Raw genomic sequence first — 23481 nt, forward strand, 5'->3', positions numbered from 1 at the left:
TGATATCATCTTCGGATCTACTACTCCCAGCCTCATAGCTGAATTCTGAAAGTTGATGGAAACTAAGTTTGAGATGGGCTCAATGGGTCTTATTAACTTTTTCCTTGGATTGAATATGAGGTAAGGACCAGAAGGTATTTTCATTAATCAGGAAACATATACGAAAACTTTTCTCTCTAAATTTGGCTTGATAGGAGACTCTAAAGTGAAGGTTCCAATGGCATTCAGAACGAAACTTACACCATCTCTAGAAAAACTAGTTGCGGATATGACCCTTTATCGTCAGATGATTGGTTCCTTCATGTATCTAACATCTAGTAGACCGGATATTATGTTTTCTTTTTGTTATTATGCAAGGTTCCAAGCAAACCCTCGCGAACCTCACATGGTGGCAGTGAATAATATTTTCAAGTACCTAAAACGAACTTCATCTTTAGGCATATGGTATCCTGCGAACTCAGGCTTCTTCGTTCAAGCGTTTTCGGATGCTGATCTTGGTGGGTGCAGCTTAGATAGAAAAAGCACGAGTGGTGGATGCCAATTTCTTGATGTCAAGTTAGTTAGTTGGCAGTCCAAAAAGCAAACATTCGTTTCGTTATCGACAGCCGAAGCTGAGTACATCGTTGCTGCATCTTGTACTTCTCAAGTCATATGGATTCAGAGTCAACTGCGAGATTATGGCCTGAATATGAAGTGAATCCCACTCTACTGTGACTTTGAAAGCGCAATTCACATCTGTCACAACCCAGTGCAACACTCAAAGACAAAACACATAGCACTGAGGTATCATTTCATCAAGGATCATGTAGAGGACGGCAACGTTGAGATTCATTTCGTTCGTTCAACAGACCAATTGGCTAACATTTTCACAAAATCCTTTTCGGAAGCATCATTTAATAGAATACTCCAAGGCCTAGGAATGATGGAGGCTAAATCAGTTCCAAAACCAGTCTGACCATCTAAGTAGCTCGTTCACTTTTGGGTTACCTGTTCGCTTTCGTTCTTACTTTTTAGACAAGTGAAATAGAACGAACGCTCGCTCTATTTCGTTTTCAATTTTTTTGGGACACGAATTGAGACGAACGTTCTCTCTATCTTGCATCCCACATTTTTTTAAAAGGCGAACATCCATGGTTTAATCTTTGTATATTTTGTACACTACGCTCGTTTCGTTTTATTTTTCTTTAAAGTTTTCCAAAATTATAAAAATATTTTCTTTATTTATGTTTTTCTCTTTCATAATTAAAATACAAAAATATTTTCTTTTGTTTTGTTTCTTTCTCTTTCAAACAATTATAAAAATACAAAAAATTTCTTTTCTTGTTTAATTTTTTTTAGTACCATTGCAGGTTATCTTGCTAAAACAAATGATGGGACAGGTATAATTTTCATATCTTTGTACTAACTAGGTGTCCCTAGAAACATGATGTTGCATGTTGTCCTAAGCCTCAACAGACTTCATTTGAAGCCTTAATGAACTGAATCTATCCTTCGTTTCTTTCCAACTAGGTTGTTACATTCACATAAGTCACGAGCTACCTTACTATTCTCATATTGAGTTAAGAGTTATCTGCTTGGTCACATCCTCATAGAAAAGGTACATCTACTTCTCTGGAGCCACCTTCTCTTTTCTCCATTTTCCTTAACACTCATACATGTAATCCTTGAGACTCTCAGCTATACAACTAAGGTTTATGGTTACGAAACATCTGAGTTTATGATCTTAGCTTTGTTCACCACGAACTAAGTGAAACCCAACGTTCAACACCCTTAAATGAATTTACGGAGAATCATTGAAAGTTCTTGATTTTAAATCTATGCATTGTACTACGAAATCTCTTTTTCTTTTTGCATGATCTTTATGAATTGTTCTACAACCAAGACTTTTCTACCCATAAGATCCAATTTATTTTTTTGAGATTTCAAAGTTTCACTCAGTCACTAAAATAATTCCAAGCCTACTCGTTCAACTGACTACAATGGTCCCACGAGTACTTCATCCAATACTCGAACTTATGTCAAGTTCGTTGTTTGATTGGAGATTTAACCACCTCTTCAGCCTAACTTTAAAAGATGCCTTTCATTGTTTCTTCACAAACATATGATCGTACTTCAACGGGAAACCACATAGACACTTCTTAGTCTCTCTTGACTAAGAAGGAAGAGATTCGTGCCCACGATTTTCAGTTTCATGTCTCTATTGACATCACTTTAATCCCACTGATATACTTCACTTTATTTCGTTATCTTTGGCACACTCTTGCACGAAGATCTTTATGATTTTCAAAAAGTCTAGTTCGTGACACTTATGACATTTTTCAGTTTCGCAGATTCGATTTTGTATGCGCTATTGATGTTTCTTTCTTAAAAGAGAAAGGTGCTTATACCTTTACAAGAAGTTAAGGACTTTGAAATGTTGGAGATAAAGGTTGTTGACACAACATTTGAAGATAAGATTTTGAAATAAAAGGAGCGTGGAATTTTAAACGGTTCCAATTCTCACGTCGCTTGAGGTCATGATGACAACTTGTCAGCCGCTACAATTGTCAAATCACGCTTTTCTAGGCATCCACTCAGGGATCGTCACACAATCATTTCTTGATTTTATCTCTCTCACTATATATACTCAAATCAATTGACGATTCAACTTTTATCGCTCTCAAAGAAATTTCAAACCCTAAACATTGCTTTCTCTCTTAACTGTTCATCTCCTTCTCTAACCTGCAATAATGGCTGACTCTTCATCGATTCAGGAACAAACTACTCAATCCTATCTCCTCATTATCAAGCAGCATCATAATTTGATTCTCGATTTGGCTCCGTTCAAATACGGCGCATTTATGTTTCCGATCGTAGAATGCTTGAAGTATTCGCCTTTGGTCATCGCTCTAACCAAGGTTGAATGTGTTCCAATTTTTCTGATGTCCAAAGCTTACTCCACTGCCGTCTATGACAAGGAGGAAGAAAGGATCACTTTTGAAGTATTTCAGAAGAAAACTTCACTCACAAAGGCTAGGTTTTGCTCTCTTCTAGGGTTTGCTCATGATGATACACTGATAAACCCATATTTGATCTCTCCTACACAGATCATCGACATGTTCTACCAGATGGGGTACCTAGATCCCATTCTCCCAATCACCAAGTTCAAGAAATCAAACCTTCCTCCACTGTGGAATGGTCTCTTTACCCTTCTCTTCAAGGTATTTTTTTAATGGGTCATTGGTTCAGATTGTACGAGTAAATCGTTCATGACGATCCTCTATGGTCTCTACCATGGGATTAGCCTCGACTACGGTTCAGTGTTATGGGCTCAACTGGTACAAAGCACCAACTCCACAACTCGCCACAGCGAAATCTCCATCGGTTGATTTTAGACTATTATGGTCCAACGTGCTATCGCGAAGCTCAACATTCCGGTGATGTCAGATTCGTTGAAGTCTTCGATTGCTCCCTTTCACACCACAAAGATCATAGTTTTTGACAATTCTAAGTTTACTTTTGTGGGTTCTATCCATGAATCCATGTACCGTTGTGTGTCGGGGGAAAGCAAGCTAAGTGGGGAATACAAAAAGCGTCCAGTATCAGGTCCTAGAATCCTCAATCCTGAGATGCAACATAATCTGGATGAGGCTAATAAAATCATGAAAGGGGGAAAACCAAAGCAACCTAAAGAGGGTCATTCTACCCTACCTTTGCCTTCCAAAAAGCGAAAGACGAAAGGTGATTCGTCAAAAGCTGCTCCTTCATCCCCGAAGCGAAGTGAAGAAACAAGTTCATAAGATTCGCGTCCCCTCCTCAACCTCATCTGAAAGCGAATCGGAAGATGCACATCGAGACGAATATGATGATGATATCAGCAGAAACGAACAAGAGGTAAATTTTTTCCCATCTCCTCCACCAACACCTACTTTTACTTCTGTTCCGATTACAATAGCACCCTATCCACCACCTATTACTACTCAATCACCACCTGTTACTACTTCACCACCCACTTCTATTCCACAGCAACCACCCATTTTCACTGAAACCACTACAACCACAACCACAGGCGAACCTCCTGTTAATGTCAACGCATCTGATGCAGGGGCAAAGACTTCAGGTTTTGTCACTACCTCCACCACATCTCTTTTTCCCCTCGACCTGAACGTAGTTCTGAAGAACCTCTTGATGCAGATGGAATGAACTTTGATACTTTCCGTTATAGTCCATTCTCCATTCAAGAAGACAGTCATGATGATGCTCCTCTCACTCAAAGTCATCTCAAAGAGCTGAACGCTAAGTTGGATACTCTTCTGGCATCTTCTACTGCTTCCACGAGTCAAGCTTATTCTAAAGTAGCAGTTAAGGTATGCTCGATACTCTAGTAAAGGAGCATCCAGAAAACCTTGCTCAAGCAAACAAAGCTGTTCAGGACTCCACACTTTCCAATCAACAAGCGACCGAAAAGTCGATAAACTAATCTCCAAAACGAAGGTGTTTATGACAGACCTTAATACTGCAATTGGAGCGTATTGACTTTTATCTCACTTATGGCAAACCTCAATACTTGACTTGGAGTGCTCAGAAACTAACAAGAGTCAAGGTCACAAGGCCATTCACTACAGGAGGCTTCGTGAATGTTAAGTTTAAGGCGACAAGGGGTTCAGAAAACTTCTTACATGAATTCACGCTTGTTGATCTGCCCAACCTTAATCCACATGATTGGATTTTGTTGCACAACCTTTTGCTGACCGAAGAACAAAAATACGAACTCATTATGGCTCATCTGAAGCGAAATTTGGTTTTGTATATTTATGAAGTGGGGAAGCTTGACATTGAGATTGCTAAAGTTCTGAAGTGAAAGCCTACCGTAAATGCGACTGGAAAAGCCAATGATATGAGCAAAATGAGTATGGGAAAAATTGATACTGTCCACTTGACTGTAATGTTTCAGTGTGGGACTGATGTTCCTAGAGTTTTTCAAAAATTCCACTTCGCTTTACCTGACAAACACCTGTTCTCCACAACCTGCTTGGAACATATTTTGGAGATTGCTAACAAGTGTACCTTGAGTGATGATGCTACGAAGAAGAACTTGAATGATATGATTCGCTGGTACATCTTGTTTCATAGAACTTTGCTTGTTGTGATTCCCAAGCTCTTCAAGACAATCAAGAAGACACAACAGTGAAGCACCTCTTGCCTCAATTGACGTAAAGGGTGAGATTTTTAGGTGTTAGATATTGTGTCATTGGGCTTGTATAGTTAGTCCATTTTGTATACGGTATTGGGCCTGTCCAAGCCGCCTCATTTATTAGGGTTTAAGTAGTAATAGTGCATGCATGCATCGTAGATAGTTAACGCTTTTGATCAGATATCCTTTTTAAAGCCTAGCATGCCTCTACAGCTGAAATTCTTCATCGAGTTCATCTGGGGTGTGACTTTTGATCATTCAGCATCAGTTTGATTATCTTTGTGTTCTTTACTTTCCTGTTGAATTTAATCGATCTTCTAGTATTTTTCATCCTAACACTCCGTTTTTTTAATAGCCTATGGGGGAAATGAAATCCCAAAAAATTAAACACCCCAACTGATGTATCTCCTTCTAAAATCCTCTACCAAATAACCCTAATAATCCTTTTGAAGCAGCATGTCTTCCTCTAACTCTGATCTCTCTCTCTCTCTCTCTCTCTCTCTATGCAAGCCCTAAGCCACCACCACCAACATCAAACCCCATAACCTTTAAGATTTCGGAGTGCATCTAGAAACCTAAGCACATACTTCCGTCATCTCAAGATGTTGGTTCAAGATCGGAACGCCACATCGTAGTCCACAATGTCATCATCATTTCCATAAACCGATGTCAACGACAGAGAAAACGAATGCGACTGGGTCTCGAACGAAATTAAAGTTGAAGCTCGTCGTGACGCCGAATCCGAACCACGCTCTCCAGTTACCTCCACTTCACCATCATCTCTCACACGCTCTCTCTCTTTCCATTTCGGAAACAAACTCTGCTCCTCCACTCTCCTCTCCACCCTCCTCTACGATTTTTTCCTCAACACCTTCTCCTCCGACCCATCTCTCCTCTCCGCCACCGTTGCTAACCTACGCAAATGTATTGGTCAAATATTCTTTGATAAAGATGCAAACATGAAATTTTTAAAAAACAAATTGTTGTGTATATTTCGGCCATCGCCATGACTATCACTCTAATCATCTATTTGTGTAACATGGTTTATGTTGTTTATAATTATAATAGACCATGGTTAAGAAGCTGCTACTTATGCTCTAAGATCATGATTTATGTGTTTGACTTTCCCTAGCAAGAAGAATTGGTGTTCTTTCCCAAATATGGGATGGCCATGACGAGCTCTTTCAGGATATATTTTATGTTTTAAAGCATAACATACTTTTTCAATATATTATTATCTAGCAAATTTCTACATAGTGTTAGGATCATGTTTGCACTTAGAAAAAAAAATTAACCAGCAAACAGAGTCTTGATATCAGCTAGGTTCTTGGATGAAGAAACCTTTTTGTAGTTTTGTGTCCTTAAGTTTTTTGATACTGAGATTGACCTCACCTCGTATACACCTTTGTAGCCACTGATGTCAAATATCAAGTACGGAAGAGATTAAATTCCTGATTATATTTCTCCATTTTCCAAGTCAAAATTTAGTGTAAAATTAATGGTGTTGCTAAAGGATAAGCTCGCTAAAGGCAACGAGGTTTTAGCTGCGAGTCATCAACCACGCCCTATCATGGAAACCATCATTGTAACCATTGTGCATCTAGCCCTGCACAATGAGAAAATTGAGTTGGAGGTATTTAACTACTCTTAAATCTTATTGAACATTTTTACTTGTGAAAAATATTCACCATGTGCTCTATTTTATTATCTGTCTGGTTTAATTTTTTATTGCATTACAAAAGCAAATTTATGTAGAAGTTGTGTAACAGCCATCAACTTTTTGGATCAACTTTTCTTTGGTGGGGATCTGTATGCTTCTATTGACCTTTTTAATTTCATGTACACTGTTTTTATGATCTGTGTTATTGTTGTTATTGATTCCTCCTAGAGGTACTATTCTTGTAGTTATATGTTGACCAACAAAAGCCTATATACTTTTCATCAACATGTCAACATGCAAATCCATATTATTGAAATTTCTTTTCTTTTTGTGCAGAAGAATAAATGGGACTTCTTTGTGTTTCTATTCTTGGGAACTCTGACTTCAGTGATAAGTGCAGTGGTTGCCATCCATAGTATGTCCCTATTCTAAACCAATAACTCTCTACTACCTGTCTTTATTTATTAAATATATTTATCCTATAAAATCACTAGAATGTCGACATCAATACCTCCATTACAAATGAAGAATCTTGGATTCGTCATGTCATTTTTAAACAACATGGTGTTGCCACCTTCCTTTTTATTGATTTCTTTATCTTACTTGTTGTTGGAACTTTGATCGTGATACAAGCCTACTAAGTAATATTCCTATTATACCCTTGAGTAAAGCCAAATTGTGACATTCTATTAAAGGGTATTATAGTCAATACACTTTGTAACATTGGGTAAATCAGTGGCGGAGCTTGAAGTTTTGATTTCGGGGGGGGGGGGGGGGGGGGGGGGGGGAGGGGGCGAAAATAGAATATGTATAAAAATTGAAGAACAGAGGGGGGCCAAAGTCAAATTTTATAGTTTTAGGCATAATATGTAACTTTTTAAATAGTTATGGACTAATTGTTAAAAACAAAATAGGGGTGGGGGCACAACCCCCTAGCCATATATAAGCTCCGCCCTTGGGGTCAATGTTAAAAACGGTTTTCAAGAGAAAGCATGGAGCTTTTTATAACCTTGAATATTGAAGGTATGTTATCTGAATGTAGATTAGTCGGAACATAACAGAGATTTCTAGTAATTTGTTGATTAATGTTTTCAAGTTGAGGCTCTTGATTTAGGAAAAAGTTTTCTTGATACAGTAGCAGAAGTTGCAGAAGATTGGAAACTTGATGATATAAATAGACTCTTTGGACGTTGTAATTTCAAGGCTGATATGTTAGATAGGAAATTCTCTCTTTAAGTGGTATTGAAAAGGTAAATATTTGTTGTTCCAAAACAAAAGGGCAATTTGGTCTTTTTCCTCATTGATTGATATAGTACTAATTTTACTCCATTTCTTCCCCACTATTTTTTCTGTTTTCATTTCTATAACAAAAAAGAAAATTTTCTTTTGTGAAGTAAGTGGTGGTGTTCAAAGTTTTACTAGTTTTAAATGTCTAAAATACCCTTTCAATAATGATGGGCAAATAAGTAATTTCATAAACATGGTTATGCTTCGTGGTTATAAAAATCGAAGTATCCACTTGTGAAGATGGAGCAAAAGGGTTACAAATAGAATTTTCTTTAAAGTTTTGATATTTCTGACCATTGGATTACAGAATATACTACATAAATGAAAACCCTAAGATAGTTACAAAGTGTTCGCATCATTTTCACCTTGGTTGCATATACGAGTGGATGGAAAGAAGTGAAAGTTGCCACGTTTGCGGAAAGGTAATGTTTCACTTTGATTGTGGAAGGGTATTTATGACATTTTCTTCATGGCAACAACCTTTGATATTTTGGGTCTTGTAGGTGATGGCATTGGTCCCCCAAATTCGTCTTTTAAAGAATTTTCAATACTTTCAAGTCATTATTTCTAAACTAATACTTCTACTTACATTTTTTTGGTTCTTTCCGTTGATTTATATTTCCAATTACCACTTTTGATGATGTCTCTTGATTGTTTTCTATATGGAATTTTACAAAAATAGCATAAGTAGCCCAATTCCAAATGATCATGAAAATTTGACAAATTGAGTGAGCTTACTCACGGGTTCCTTTTAATTTTGTACTTGTTTTGTTTTTGTATAATAAATATTATGCAATATTAGCAATGTATTACATTTAATTACTATTGGAATGATTATTTGTATTTGACATATTAGTGCAATGAATTATCTTCGTTATTTATGGTATTTTATTTTGTATTATGTGACTTTTAATGTGTTATATAATTTGAAAATTAGTAAATCTATCAAAATGTATAATTTTTAGAACATTTAAAATTATGACACGCAAAAATATGTCTCGTCTTTCTTTATGATAGGGGCTTTAATGACACGCAATGTGAGTCGTAAATATGCGTCGTAAAGTTATGAAACGCAAATGTGTGATGTCTTCCTTTATGACAGGGCCTTCTTTGACATGCATTGTGTGTCGTAAACATGCATCGTATATTTACGACGCGCAAAAGCGTGTCGTCTTTCTTTATGAGAGAGCCTTCCTTGACACGCATTTGCATGTCATCTATGCATTTTACGAGACACAATGCGGGTCATTAAAGGGTATTTTTGTAGTAGTTTACTTTCCTATTTTCCTATACCCTAGACGAAGGTATTTTGAAATCTACTCTAATATTAAATAAAAGTACCTATTTAGTTTAGTTTTGTTGTATTGTTCAATGTATGCTTAATACTATGATCCATGACATCGTCTCACCGCCCGACATTTCCACCGCCGGCTTGGGTGTGAAACTTAATAAAGAGCTTTTCTTTGCTATCAAAGTTGTAGTAATTCAAATATTGTGTTTCACTTTTGCATGTTTTGAACCCACTTCCAAAATGTTTAATTATATTCAAACTTCCACAGTCGGTCACACTCTAGAACGTGAGTGAATGATTTAAGACTGCATGGGTATTGATTTATATGCCAAGTTGTTTTGGACATTGCAATGGAGATTGTATTAAGACTCATGAGTACTTAAAATAGAAATTTAAGTATTGGAACAACCTGCACATAGAGATTACATCTTGGATCTAGTCATAAGATATTCTAAGATTACAATATTTTTTATTCTTTAAAAAAAGATGTGTATGGGGTTTTGTTTGCCAAATTTTTTGTGCATTGGTATGCTCCACCGTTATCCGTAACTGGTAGCCATAAGTGGTACATTCATGTATGATTAGACGAGCTAACAAAAACCATGTAGTCAAACCTTCTCGCAACTGGGATGCGATATCTATGGCCCCCCTCCATGATTTGGTGCTAACATTTAAAATGCTTAGTCGAGCCCTGACTAAATTGATATGTTCGATTTAGAAGTCAGATGTGATCGTCAGAAATCGTTAATCGGGAAACAAAATGTTGAATAATGAGCTTGACCCTTATCCATGTATCATGTTTATAGAGATATCTAAAATGAAGGAATAATTGATCACTTGTCTTAAGGACAAAATTTTGGTTTCAAATAAAAGTAAGGCAGTTGCATTGGATGACTACTCTCTGTTGATTGCTAATGAAATATTTTGATCCTAAAAGTTAACAACTTGTTGAAGTGGGAGAATGTTAGAAATAGTGACCAAGGTCATTAACTATTTTGGTAATACTTCTAATAATAACAAGGTCCATTTGGGTTGGCCTAATGACTTAAATAACAATAAGGAAATGGAGATAAATAAGTTATTAAGGAATTACTAAATTAATTGGAAAATATTTTGGAATTTTTTAGGTCTCAAAGTCTATAAGTGTTGTGTTTGAGTCTGATTGCAAAAGCTTTCACAATTGTTATATCTTAAGTCTTCAGTGTATTTTTCTGATTGTATGTTTTGTTTCAGAGTTTTGTTAACACTATGTGACAACCCGAAATTTCTATTCTGTACAACCATTCACTTCAATTGAAGTCAAAAACTGTTTCTGCTAACTTTCAAGCTATTTGGAATAAGCTTGAGTGTTTTAAATTTAGTACCTCAAGAGATAACTAGAAAGAGGAAACACTAGTGTTTATTGTACATCAATATGGTTCCAAAAACTCCAAGAGTTTGGAGTTTACGGCCCAAATGGTATTAGGGCCGTAAACCCTAATGATTATATAAGTGAGACTTAGTTATTTTATCACTTTTTCACAAATTCAAGATCCGAACTCAAATCCTCTCAAGTAGCATCCAAATTTTCCTTCTTGATCTTCAACTTGTAAGTGTTTCTATCCCTAATAAGTTTATATCTACCTTAATCTAGTGATCTAACACACTTCCATCCGTGAAATCATTCCAAAAGTGTAGATCTTCAAGTTTCACCAAGAACACACACTAGTGTTCTTAGACTTTTAGCACCTTTTCAAGCTTCAATCTAGTAAGTACTTCTATCCTAGAGTATTATAAGACTTGGTACACTTCTAAACATCAATAAAACACCCAAGAAAGTCAAGATCCAAGGTGTTTAGGGTCCAAGATCTTCTTAGACCGTAAACCCTAAAAATGGTGCCAAAGTGTGCCCTATCTCCTTACAAGCCTTGGAAACTAACCTAGACACTTTCCTTGATGTGCTTAGTGCTTGAAAACATCAAAATACCATAATCCATATGGTTTTACGATCGTCATCACATGAAGAAGTGCTCCATAGGCCGTAAGCTCCATATTAGGGGTGAAATGTTGTCGTAATCAATTCCTAAGTTTTAGACATGAAGTAAGAATGCTTAGGATGACTTGTAAGACTTCAAAACACAAGATGGTAGAGGTACCATGAGTTTACGACCATAAACTCATGGGTTTACAACCGTAAACTCCAATGGAGTTGGTCCCAAAACCGTAAACACCTTTTAGTGCCATTTCACTTCCCTTTGATGAATCACATGTGATTCCAACACTTGATCAAGGTGTTTCTTAGTCCCAGAAGGTGTTTCCTTTCATATAGTTGTTTATAAAAACTATATTCATGTCAATATGTGTCCTTATATGTCATTTAGGACTTATTGTGTTTCGGGACTTCATTCGTGGAACTTCTCATCCTTACACGCATACCCGTTTGAATCACCCACATCAGGTGAGTTCATACCCCATAATGAATCTTTTAACTATTTAAACTATTTTAATAGGGGGATACAAGTTGAACACAATGGTAATTGTGTAATTGTTTGTTACAAACATCTTTCAAAATGTTACTTATGTTATTTATAAGTTGTCAAAACATTTCAACACTCTTTTATAGTTATGTTACCTTATAGTTATACAAAACTCTGTTTTAAGGTACAAGCATAACTTAGTAGATAAACGAGTTTTTTCAATAACAGTCCAAGTAGAACATTAGTAAACTATAATAGGTATAGTTTAGGAGAATGCTATTCATTACTTCTAGTACAATGAAGCACACAAGGAGTCAGTTCATACAAGAGTCAAACAAACAGTAAACAGAATCAAACAATAAGATAACATAACTAACATAACAAGGTGTTATAGCATGGAACAAGTTCAGGATCTAACTATACCAATTAATCACTACTACATTGTGATTGTTATATTGGGTATATGTGATCATAGTAATATGGATGCTCACGGCTTGCAATCACTGCAAGGTTCGTGTTTGGTTCCCATAATCTCTTGACAGGGAGCATTTAGCATGGGATCTAGCCATCACATTATACCTTAACCCTCAATTAAGGAAAATTAGTACAAAGTAGTCACTTATTACAAATACTACAGTACTTATGACAATTACAAAAGGATATAAAAACTCCAGATAATATATTATTAATACCTTTACTATGTGGCATATTCACATGATCGTAGATTAGAATAATAATAATAGTCATACAGTCGGGTGTTGGTAGAAGGCTACTTTCAAAACAGTCGAGTCTAGCACATAACAGAAGATGCCTTGGTAGAAGGCTATGATTAAAAGTTAGGACCATAATGCTAGTCTTATGATTTCTTAATGTATACACTACAGGATATATATATATATATATATATATATATATATATATATATATATACCAATAGAGTCCGACAGGTAATAGTATGTGTGCTCTTCGCTTCATTTCCTGTTCCTTGTTTGGTTGTGGGCTTAGAACGAATTCACCCAATCTATTATCTTCCCGATTCTATATATATGTATGCTTAGTATACATCAAGTCATCATAAGGATACCCGGTATGGGTCAGGTTATAGGACACAGAGTCAAAGCACAGTTTTTCTAGTACAAAACATGCTTTCCAAAGTCAGTACTTTTGGTATACAAAATTAGAAACTTCCTAGTAAAGGGTTTAATCCATTTTATTAAACCGGTACAATTTTTAAAGACTTTAGGTGAGTAACTCTATAATACCTTAGTTTATACACCATGTTTATATATAAAACTAATACCCAACAGGTAGTTAAATGTGTGTTTGCCGCCTTACTTCCTGTTCCTCATTGGGTTGTGGGCTTAGGGCAGATTTACTCAATTAACTTTCTATTCGATATCAGATTATATATAGCAGTATAAACTAAGCTATTATAAAAGTAGTCGTTGTGGTCATTATTTTACTATAAGAAATATAGGTTTTCTTAAAGAACTTTTCAGTAGATATAAAAGAACCATTACAATTAACTCCATGAGTAACAAGTGAATACACCAGGGTTATATATGACAACGATCTAACAACCAATGGGATGTGTGCTATCCGCCTTACTTTTTGTTCCTCGTTGGGTTCTGAGCTTAGGGCAGATGCGCATAATCGATTGTTTGTTTACTCTGAGTCTTATATAACTTGTACCCACTTAGTACCCATAGAAAGGCTTGTAGTGTTATTTTACTTAACTTTCATTCAATTAGGAAATATAGGATTTTCTAGAGGAACAGACGAACTTTTCAAAACAGAACTTACAGCTTATACCACTTTTACATATACATTTTCAACAACATTTTACAACTTACTTACATCACTAAAATCTTATGAACTCACCAGCTTAATTTCTGATCAACTCTTTCAAATAACTTGTATTCTCACGAGACTATTAGACAGGTGCTCGTGCTAGGGTTTCAAAAGATGAAGCATTATAGCTTCAAATCTTGTTTTGTTATTTGTGTATGAATTCTATGTTTTGTGAACACACACATTGTAAACACTTTCTTTCGGAATGAAATGGTTGTTCCTTACTTGCTTACCATATACATATATTGTTATACTAAACATGACGTCCTCCACCCCTGAACGTTTCCGTCATTCCGGTTTTGGGGTGTGACACACTATGTTTCGTAGTGATTAGTGCGTATTGTTTGATAGTCTGTCATAGCCTAGGTGATGTAACCTAATTGGTTATTGTAACATCCCAAAATTTAAGGCCAAAAATTTCATTTTTAATTTGGTTATTACATAAAACCAAAGTGTGAATAATCAAAATATAATATTATGAAACCATATCAAAGTATAATCCCAAGGATCTCGTGTGCGGAAAACATAGTGTGATGCGCTGCGATCAAGCCGACTCCTTTCCTTAGCAAACAAAGCACCTGAAACCAAAATTGTAAACCGTAAGCACGAAGCTTAGTGAGTTCCCCCATCATACCACATACCACATATTACCATCAGTATCTTTCAACCGGTAACTGCGATCAGTATCTTTCAACCGGTAACCGGGGTCTATTTCACCCCTACCACCATCATATAATAATATATCGTAAACATATTGATCACATACTGACATCATAACATATTGATCACATGCTAACATCATAACATATCGATCACATACTAACATCATAACATAATGATCACATACTAACATCATAACATAATAGATAAGCATTGCATGGGTTTTGTATACCCCTTCGGTATCTTTCAACCGGTAACTGCCATTGGTATCTTTCAACCGGTAATCCGCCATCGGTATCTTTCAACCGGTATCCGCCTTCGGTATCTTTCAACCGGTAACCGGGGAATATATCACCCCCACCACTATCATATAATAACATGTCATAAACATATTCGTTCCATGATAACATAACATAAACATACTGAATCACATAATGGCATATCATAACCATACTGGTCACTTAATAACATATCACACATGGGTTTTGTCTACCTCTTCGGTATCTTTCAACCGGTAACCGCCTTCGGTATCTTTCAACCTATAACCAGGGACTATTTCACCCCTTACCACTATCACATAATAACATATCACGATCATACTGCTAGGCATGCATGGGTACTATCTACCCCTTCGGTATCTTTCAACCGATAACTATGGGTTGTATCACCCCTACCACTACTAACACATATGTCATAGCATCCTAGCATATAAAGCATATCATATAACAACATACCAGATAATTATCACAAAGACAATCATCTAACAAATAACTCCTACTAGTGGGTCGTCATTGTGGCCGTAGACCCACTCTTACTGGAAGGTAACTTATCTCGCACTGCTGAAGTCCCGAAGACTCAACCCCATACTGCTGACGTCCCACAGACTCAACCCCAACTGCTGGATGACAAATCCTCGGTCTGTCAATATCAAACATTACCAAATTAATAATTGGGTTCCTCTACATAACCATAAGTACATGCTTTGGGTAATTACTACATTACCCCTATCTTGGCTTATTCAAGCCCATAGCCCAATCCAAAGGCCCAAAAGTCCAACTATGGCTCAAAGCCCAACATATGGCCCAATTTTCCAAATTGGGCCCAAACCTTCACATGGTCTCATTCTAAGGCCCAATATCTTATAATCATTAAGGCCCAAACTATGGCCCATCTATGGCCCAATTTTCCAAATTGGGCCCAAACCCCTTACATGGGCCTTACCCTAGGCCCATTAAATATTCTAGTCCATTTGCTTGACTTTGGATGGCCCATTAATAACGCAATCATCAAGGCCCAATAGAAGGCCCAACAACACACCCATGTGAAATTAGGGTTTCACATAAAATGACGATTAGGGTTAAGTGTTTCTCACTTAACCCATGAAGGACTTAATCCATTAAGTCCATCATTCTTCTAAATAAGTCATATGGTGTGATTGGGCTTAATCACACAATTCTATTATTCCAATGGCCCACAAGTGGGTCTCAATAAGTCCAAGCCCATAAATCCAATATTAGGGTTTTCTAAACCCTAATTAGGGTTTCCAACCCCATCTTAGCCCAATAGTCCGAATTGATATGTCTTTGGATCCATTAGGGTCCATTAAGCCCATTAGACACATGTTTGGGCTTTTATGCCCATTAATCCTCATTGGGCTCATTAGGGTTTCAAGGCCCATTAGGGTTTGTTAGTCCCTTTGTCCAAACATCCAAACAAGTCACAATCCAACAAGGCACATCGCCACCCGACACGGCGGCCGGTGGCGGCAGGAAGCGGCAGCCACCACCCTACGGTGGTGGTTTTGAGATTTTTATTATTATTTTGGCACCATTATAATGTACAACTCGATAATACACACCCACATACATGCTTCTGATTTGCGCGATACACCTCAGCTACCCTCCCGATGGCCCACGACGACGACAACAAAAGCTTTGGGACGATAGCCACCACCTCACGGTGGTGGCGGTGGTTTCTCTCGGTTCCCCATCAAGCAGCAACACCCACCACGCGAAGCAGAAATCAGACACACCTACACGAACTCACAGAAGGCACACACACACGTGTTTCCTTACTTGCAAGTGGATCTAGCCACCCACATGGCGGCTTATGATGGCGGTGGTGACATGAGGAGGCAGCAGCAGCGAAAAAGAAGAAGAAAAAGGAACGGTAACAACGATGTAACAGTAGAAGAGAAGCGGCGGTACATCAGCACTGCAACGGAGTAGCGACGTCCACCGGAAACAGCAACAGCGACACCCCCGGGCGTGTTCCCTCCGACCGTCAACTGCCATGGCGCTCCATGGCGGCCTTCGTCTTCAGCAGCGGTGGTTCACGTCTTCAGCGGAGTGGAACGACGCCGGTCATCTTGGTTCTTTGGCGGCTTGGTCGGTCGGAGAAGCAAGGGAGAATGGGGTGGCGGCCGGCGGTAGGAGGCATAACGGGGGAGGGGTGACGGCTGTTACATAAGTTGCTAGGGTTAGGGTTTCATATTCAATATATACCTGATGGACACAAACATATTACCATAATGGAAAGATAGGTCCTTCCAGCTCTCATTTATTTCAAAGTAGATCCAGATTTTACCTTTTAGACCCCGACTCCTAACATTCTTTTCATAATAAGTCCAATAGTTAATAAACAGCCCCTATCTTCAAAAATCTTTACAAAACTAATACATAATTTACAAAACTACCCCTTTCTTGACGAATTCTTTTCAGTTAAGGTCCAGAATTCACCCTTTAGCCCTCAACTTCTAAATTTATGACAATTAGCCCTTCGAGACAATCCTTTGATATATAATTATTTATTTTTGGGCTACTATTTGTTCATTGATTAATTTATTTATTTAATTAATAAACGGGTGTTACAACTCTCCCCCACTTCAATTAGATTTCGTCCTCGAAATCATTCCTTATCCTTCCTTACACACCCAACCACTCTAGTAACATGGTCATCGTCCCAGGGTACACCCTAGGGTTCCCAGGGTAGCTGTGACCAATCTTTGCAAAGCCCTAAGATCCTCATATGAACGAATTCCTCGCAATAAGATCACATTTACTTCGTCTGAAATTTGTTGTCTCAAGATGGTCTGAATCCTTGACATTCCACCCCTTCTGAATCATTATCGCTGAACCCAGTCCACTTATCCCTTCAATTGGCTACTCAACTTCTGATAACTCGAGGTTCCCACTATAAAACAGGATCACAGACCTAATTATCTCTGCAGATCACTTGTACCTGGCCGAGGCCCAGATACTCCTGATGTGAGTGACTTGTCACTCCCTAATAAACCAACTATTCCGTGTGTACTTGCAACCTAAGACACAAGTACTAGTACCGCCCAGACGTTGAAACTACCCGAACACTGAACTGCCTGAAGCAGTATGTTGCCACATGGCTGCTTTCCAAAATCTAACGAGACCTGCCTGGTCTCAATTCATTCACCAACCATCTGAAATGTTAGGCCCCGACCCGGTTGCAGAGTCAAAAGACCCACACGTAGTCGCTCCACGCGACTTCTGAATGATATCCTTGTTTGTCAATGGTTGCCATTAGTTATCTTACCACTATGGCTCTAACAACCTCCTGACCAACCTGATCGGGTCCATGCGTCGCATCCTGTCATCATCCAATCTGAGACTAAAAGTGATTGCTACCTAACCAATGGTAGCCTTACATCACAAACACCCTTAAGCAGTCCATCACTTCCCTGATCTCATAATGGTAATGACGTTCCTACAGTCTTATCACTGGCTCAACCAGAGCTAATCCATTTGAGTAAATCCGAAATCCAATCAGTGGATTTCCATATCCTCACTGCTGCACCCGAACTGGTGGGTACTAGTGTTCCTTCTGTGTTCTAATAACACGCTCATGCCATCTACCAACCTAGTGAATGCTACGGCTACACCCGCAGACTTACAACACTCTATCACTATCTAGCTGCTGGTGAATGCTACGGCTACACCCGCAGTCTTACAACACTTCCCATGCTAACTAACCAACCTAGTGAATGCTACGGCTACCCCTGAAGTCTTACAACACCTCCCATACTAACTGATCGCTAGTGAATGCTACGGCTACCCCCGTAGTCTTACAACACTTTCCATACTACCTGATCGTTAGTGAATGCTACGGCTACCCCCGCAGTCTTACAACACCTTCCAAACCGGTTCGAACACGCACTCGACCTAACCCTTAACTGAAATTGAGTCCTAACCAGGACTCTAACCTGGTTCCCAAAACCTACTATCATGTGACCCCACTGTATCAATACCGCACCCACGCCTGTGATCGAAGCGTCACGGTAAACCATGAAATCATCTACACCCTCTGGCAGGGTGAGAATCAGTGCCTCGCACAACCTCTGTCTGAGAGCCTCAAAGGCTGTCTGCTGCTCAGGCCCCCAACGAATGGCCACCGTCTTCTTGTTCAATTGGGTCAACAGAACCGCAATCTCGGAGAAGTCCCGTATAAATCTCCGGTAATAACTCGTTAGACCCAGGAAATTCCGAATCTCAGATGGAGACCTCGGATTCTCCCACTCCATCACGGCCTCTATCTTGGCCGAAAGAACTAGAATACCCTTCTGGTTGACAAGGTGGCTAAGAGATTGCACCTTGCGCAACCAGAACTCACAGTTGGAGAACTTTATAAAAAAAAGTCTCTCCCCCACTTAGATTCGACTAAGTCTCCACATTACATGATAATTGAAGGATTCCCAATCCTTCTCGCTTTCTAATATCCCACTGATGACATCCTGTGCCTGGCCATGCTAGCGTTTAATCACCGATTAAACCTTGAGATCTCCCATCCTCGGAAATCTCGATGAGTACTCTTGAAATCTGATCCCCTTCTGCTAACATGAGCAATCCCGCTACCCTGTAGCAGCCTAAACCCTTTGAGTGACAAACTCCCTCGTGTTCCTTCTCGTACGCGCTGCACCGACTCAGGCCCTGCTGGCCTTTCACCCGATGATCAAAGTCATGGGTCTCTTCCCGGGACCCTTTACTGTACACACCTTGCATGCACCTCTCTTTCCAGGGTGCTCCCAAATCGATCTCGTATCTACAACTCTTGGAAATCATATCCTTCAAGGTCTGACACCCTGTCACGCTCACTAGCTCGCTTGCCAATGGCTAAGCTGCAACACTGGAACATCCTCTATCCCCAAACCGGGTCATAAACTCTTCCCTGAAGCTTCTTAGATTCTCCAAGACTCTCACTGATTCGAGTATGGATCCTGTGCTTCAGTAGTACGGGCCCAATACTACCTTCCACACCTATCCATACTTTCCTCACCAATCCTCCCGAATCCTCCAAATCACTTCCTCAACTGGTACACCCAAGTCTCACTGAACCTCACTACTAACCCACTGAGTATATCCTAGGCTTTCCTAGGTTCCCGTACTCACCCAGTCCTCAGCTGCCAAAGAACTTCCCACTAATGTCAACTAGCTACCTCATGAATATAGCCATTCGCGACTTAGCATATTCACTTAGTAGCTAGCTCACATTACTAAGAGTCCCTCAAAGCACCAAGAAAGCAGCATTCAGACAATGGAAAATCTCACCAACATATTCCAATCACATCAGTCTATCCTCTTGTCAGGAATCTATACTAGCATGTGACTCCAAAGGCTCATACAACCAGGCATAACCTAAACAGGCTATCCTATCACTGACTGATCAGTACTATCATGTAATTCAATATGGTTCCAAAAAATCTAAGAGTTTAGAGTTTACGGCCCAAATGGTATTAGGGTCGTAAACCCTAATGACTATATAAGTGAGACTTAGTTATTTTATCACTTTTTCACAAATTCAAGATCCGAACTCAAATCCTCTCAAGTAGCATCCAAATTTTCCTTCTTGATCTTCAACTTGTAAGTGTTTCTAGCCCTAATAATTTGATATCTACCTTAATCTAGTGATGTAACACACTTCCATCCGTGAAATCATTCCAAAAGTGTAGATCTTCAAGTTTCACCAAGAACACACACTAGTGTTCTTGGACTTTTAGCACCTTTTCAAGCTTCTATCTAGTAAGTACTTCTATCCTAGAGTATTATAAGACTTGTTACACTTCTAAACATCAAGAAAACACCCAAGAAAGTCAAGATCAAAGGTGTTTACCGTCCAAGATGTTCTTGGACCGTAAACCCTAAAAATGGTGCCAAAGTGTGCCCTATCTCCTAACAAGCCTTGAAAACTAACCTAGACCCTTTCCTTGATGTGCTTAGTGCTTGAAAACATCAAAATACCATAATCCATATGGTTTTACGATCGTAATCACATGGAGAAGTGGTCCATAGGCCGTAAGCTCCATATTAGGGGTGAAATGTTGCCCTAATCACTTCCTAAGGTTTAGACATGAAGTAGGAATGCTTAGGATGACTTGTAAGACTTCAAAACACAAGATGGTAGAGGTACCATGAGTTTACGACCATAAACTAATGGGTTTACAACCGTAAACTCCAATGGAGTTGGTCCCAAAACCGTAAACACCTTTGTAACAGCCCGAAATTCCAAATATTGATATAATCATGATTTTGGGGGTGTTTTAAAAGGGGACTCGGCGAGTTGGAGCCTAGACTCACCGAGTAGGATCGCAGACCGGGTCGCGGGTTCGCGACTGGACTCGACGAGTCCAGATATGGACTCGGCGAGTCTGCGCTGTTTAGCGAAAACCCTAACCATTCAGGTTTGGGACGTATAAGAGGCACTTATTGGCCATCATTGTTCATTTTAGCCTTCTGAGAAGAACCCTAAATCGATTGGGTGCATCTGGAGCAAAGTTTAAGGACCATTATTGATCTTGGAAGAGTTGTTGTGCAAGGAAGAGAAGGGATTGGTTAAAGGAACAGCAAGGGAGTCACGTTCTGAGGATTTGGGGACACAGAGGGCACATTATTCAGGTAAGAATTCGAATTATGCTCTGCTATCTTGATGTGTCATGGAATTAGGGTTTATGGAACCCCTTTTGTGACTAGATTGAATGTTACCCTAGTCCCCCAAACGATTGTAACCCTGTATTGGGACCTTTGTAGGTCCAGAATGTCCCATGCCTGTGCATTTCGGGAATTAATGAAGGCTTTGGATTGGAATCCTTATGCCTTAGGTCAAAATGTGAATTATGAATCATGGGGTGTATCATGAGCACTGAAATGAGGACCTTACGTGATGGATCAGTCTAGGAAGGCCAGACTTATGAATGGTCGGAGCAGTTCTGACCTTAGAAGGCAGTTTGAGCGGTTGCATGGCATGGACTCGCCGAGTCCGATGAACAGACTCGGCGAGTAGCTTGAAGAATAACTGGGACTCGTCGAGTTGTTCTTCAGACTCGGCGAGTTGAGTCGGGGTGGCCCCGCGATTCTTCCAGGAGAAACTCGTCGAGTAAAAAGGGGATACTCGACGTGTAGGAAGGGAATCTTAAGGGATCGGTGAGTTAAGGGCGAGTGGACACAGAGTGGTCGAACTCGGCGAGTCTTGGGGTGACTCGGCGAGTTAGGTCGCGGGTTGAGTGAAGTTCTGAGCATGGGGACTCGGCGAGTCTTAGGGTTGACTCGGCGAGTAGGGTCAGTCAGGGGTTGACTTTGACCTTGTCTTCGACCAAGGATTGACCAGTGGTTCCAGGGGTATTTTGGTAATTGTTATTTATCGTTTGAGTTCAGTGCATTGGTGGCTATCCAGAGGTGGAGATCGTATCAGTGATCGGAGCAGCTTGAGCTATCTGTTCAGTCGGCAGTTTCGAGGTGAGTTATCCTCACTATATCGCTAGGGTTTATGGCACCAATGCCAACCCTTTTATCGGATGGAAATCCAGGTAGTTGTCAGTTGTTATATGTTATGGGCCGGAAGGCAATACATGTTATGGGCCGGAAGGCATTACTATGTGGACCGGAAGGTCATGGCCTGGAAAGGCGTATGTATGCATTTAGTATGTTGACTGATTGATAGGGTAATGTTATGATAGTGACCGGCTAGACCGGTATCTTGTTAGAGTAATGCTATGATATGTGATCTGTTGACCGATTGCTGTCTATGAACTGCTATATGATTGTTTGTTATTTTATATATGCATTTTATGCTTATGGGCCGGAAGGCAATATGTTATGGGCCGGAAGGCGATATGTTATGGGCCGGAAGGCAATATGATATGGGCCGGAAGGCGATTATGTTGTGTGATGGACCGGAAGGTCGGCGTGGGTAGGACCGGAAGGTTTACCCAGCAGGGACGGAAGTCCCCTGAGACACATGGACCGGAAGGTCAGGGCCTGGAAAGGCGTATATGTGGTTGGTATTCTGGGGGTATCTCACTAAGCTTTCGGGCTTACAGTTGTGGTTTTATGTTTCAGGTTCTCAAGAGTCTGTGGCAAGGCAAAGGCGTGATCGTACCGTTCCTCGCGTTGGTGTTTTATGATATGAACCTGGGAAATTACTCTGTTTAACAATGTATTGAAAACCTTTTTGTAACAACGTTAATAAAATGGGTGATTTTGAAAAGTTTTAATTGTTTCGAAATTTTGGACGTTACAACCTTTTAGTGCCATTTCACTTCCCTTTGATGAATCACATGTGATTCCAACACTTGATCAAGGTGTTTCTTAGTTCCGGAAGGTGTTTCCTTTCATATAGTTGTTTATAAACACTATATTCATGTCAATATGTGTCCTTATATGTCATTTAGGACTTATTGTGTTTCGGGACTTCATTCGTGGAACTTCTCATCATCCTTACACGCATACCCGTTTGAATCACCCACATCAGGTGAGTTCATACCCCATAATAAATCTTTTAACTATTTAAACTATTTTATGGGGGGATACAAGTTGAACACAATGGTAATTGTGTAATTGTTTGTTACAAACATCTTTCAAAATGTTACTTATGTTATTTATAAGTTGTCAAAACATTTCAACACTCTTTTATAGTTATGTTACTTTATAGTTATACAAAACTCTGTTTTAACGTACAAGCATAACTTAGTAGATAAACGAGTCTTTCAATAACAGTCCAAGTAGAACATTAGTAAACTATAATAGGTATAGTTTAGGAGAATGCTATTCATTACTTCTAGTACAATGAAGCACACAAAGAG

At 39.2% G+C, this 23481-nt stretch overlaps 1 protein-coding gene across 1 annotated transcript; it reads left to right on the forward strand.

Moving 5' to 3' along the window:
* Positions 1-385: 385 nt before the first annotated feature.
* LOC111889784 (uncharacterized mitochondrial protein AtMg00810-like) lies at positions 386-2467 on the forward strand. The gene is made up of 3 exons (XM_023885937.1): positions 386-646; positions 1350-1379; positions 2372-2467. Exons 1-3 carry the CDS (start codon positions 386-388, stop codon positions 2465-2467), a joined length of 387 nt encoding a protein of 128 aa, XP_023741705.1.
* The last annotated feature ends 21014 nt before the right edge of the window (positions 2468-23481 follow it).

Source organism: Lactuca sativa, chromosome 9 (assembly GCF_002870075.4).
Source record: "Lactuca sativa cultivar Salinas chromosome 9, Lsat_Salinas_v11, whole genome shotgun sequence".
NCBI classification, from domain to species: domain Eukaryota; kingdom Viridiplantae; phylum Streptophyta; class Magnoliopsida; order Asterales; family Asteraceae; genus Lactuca; species Lactuca sativa.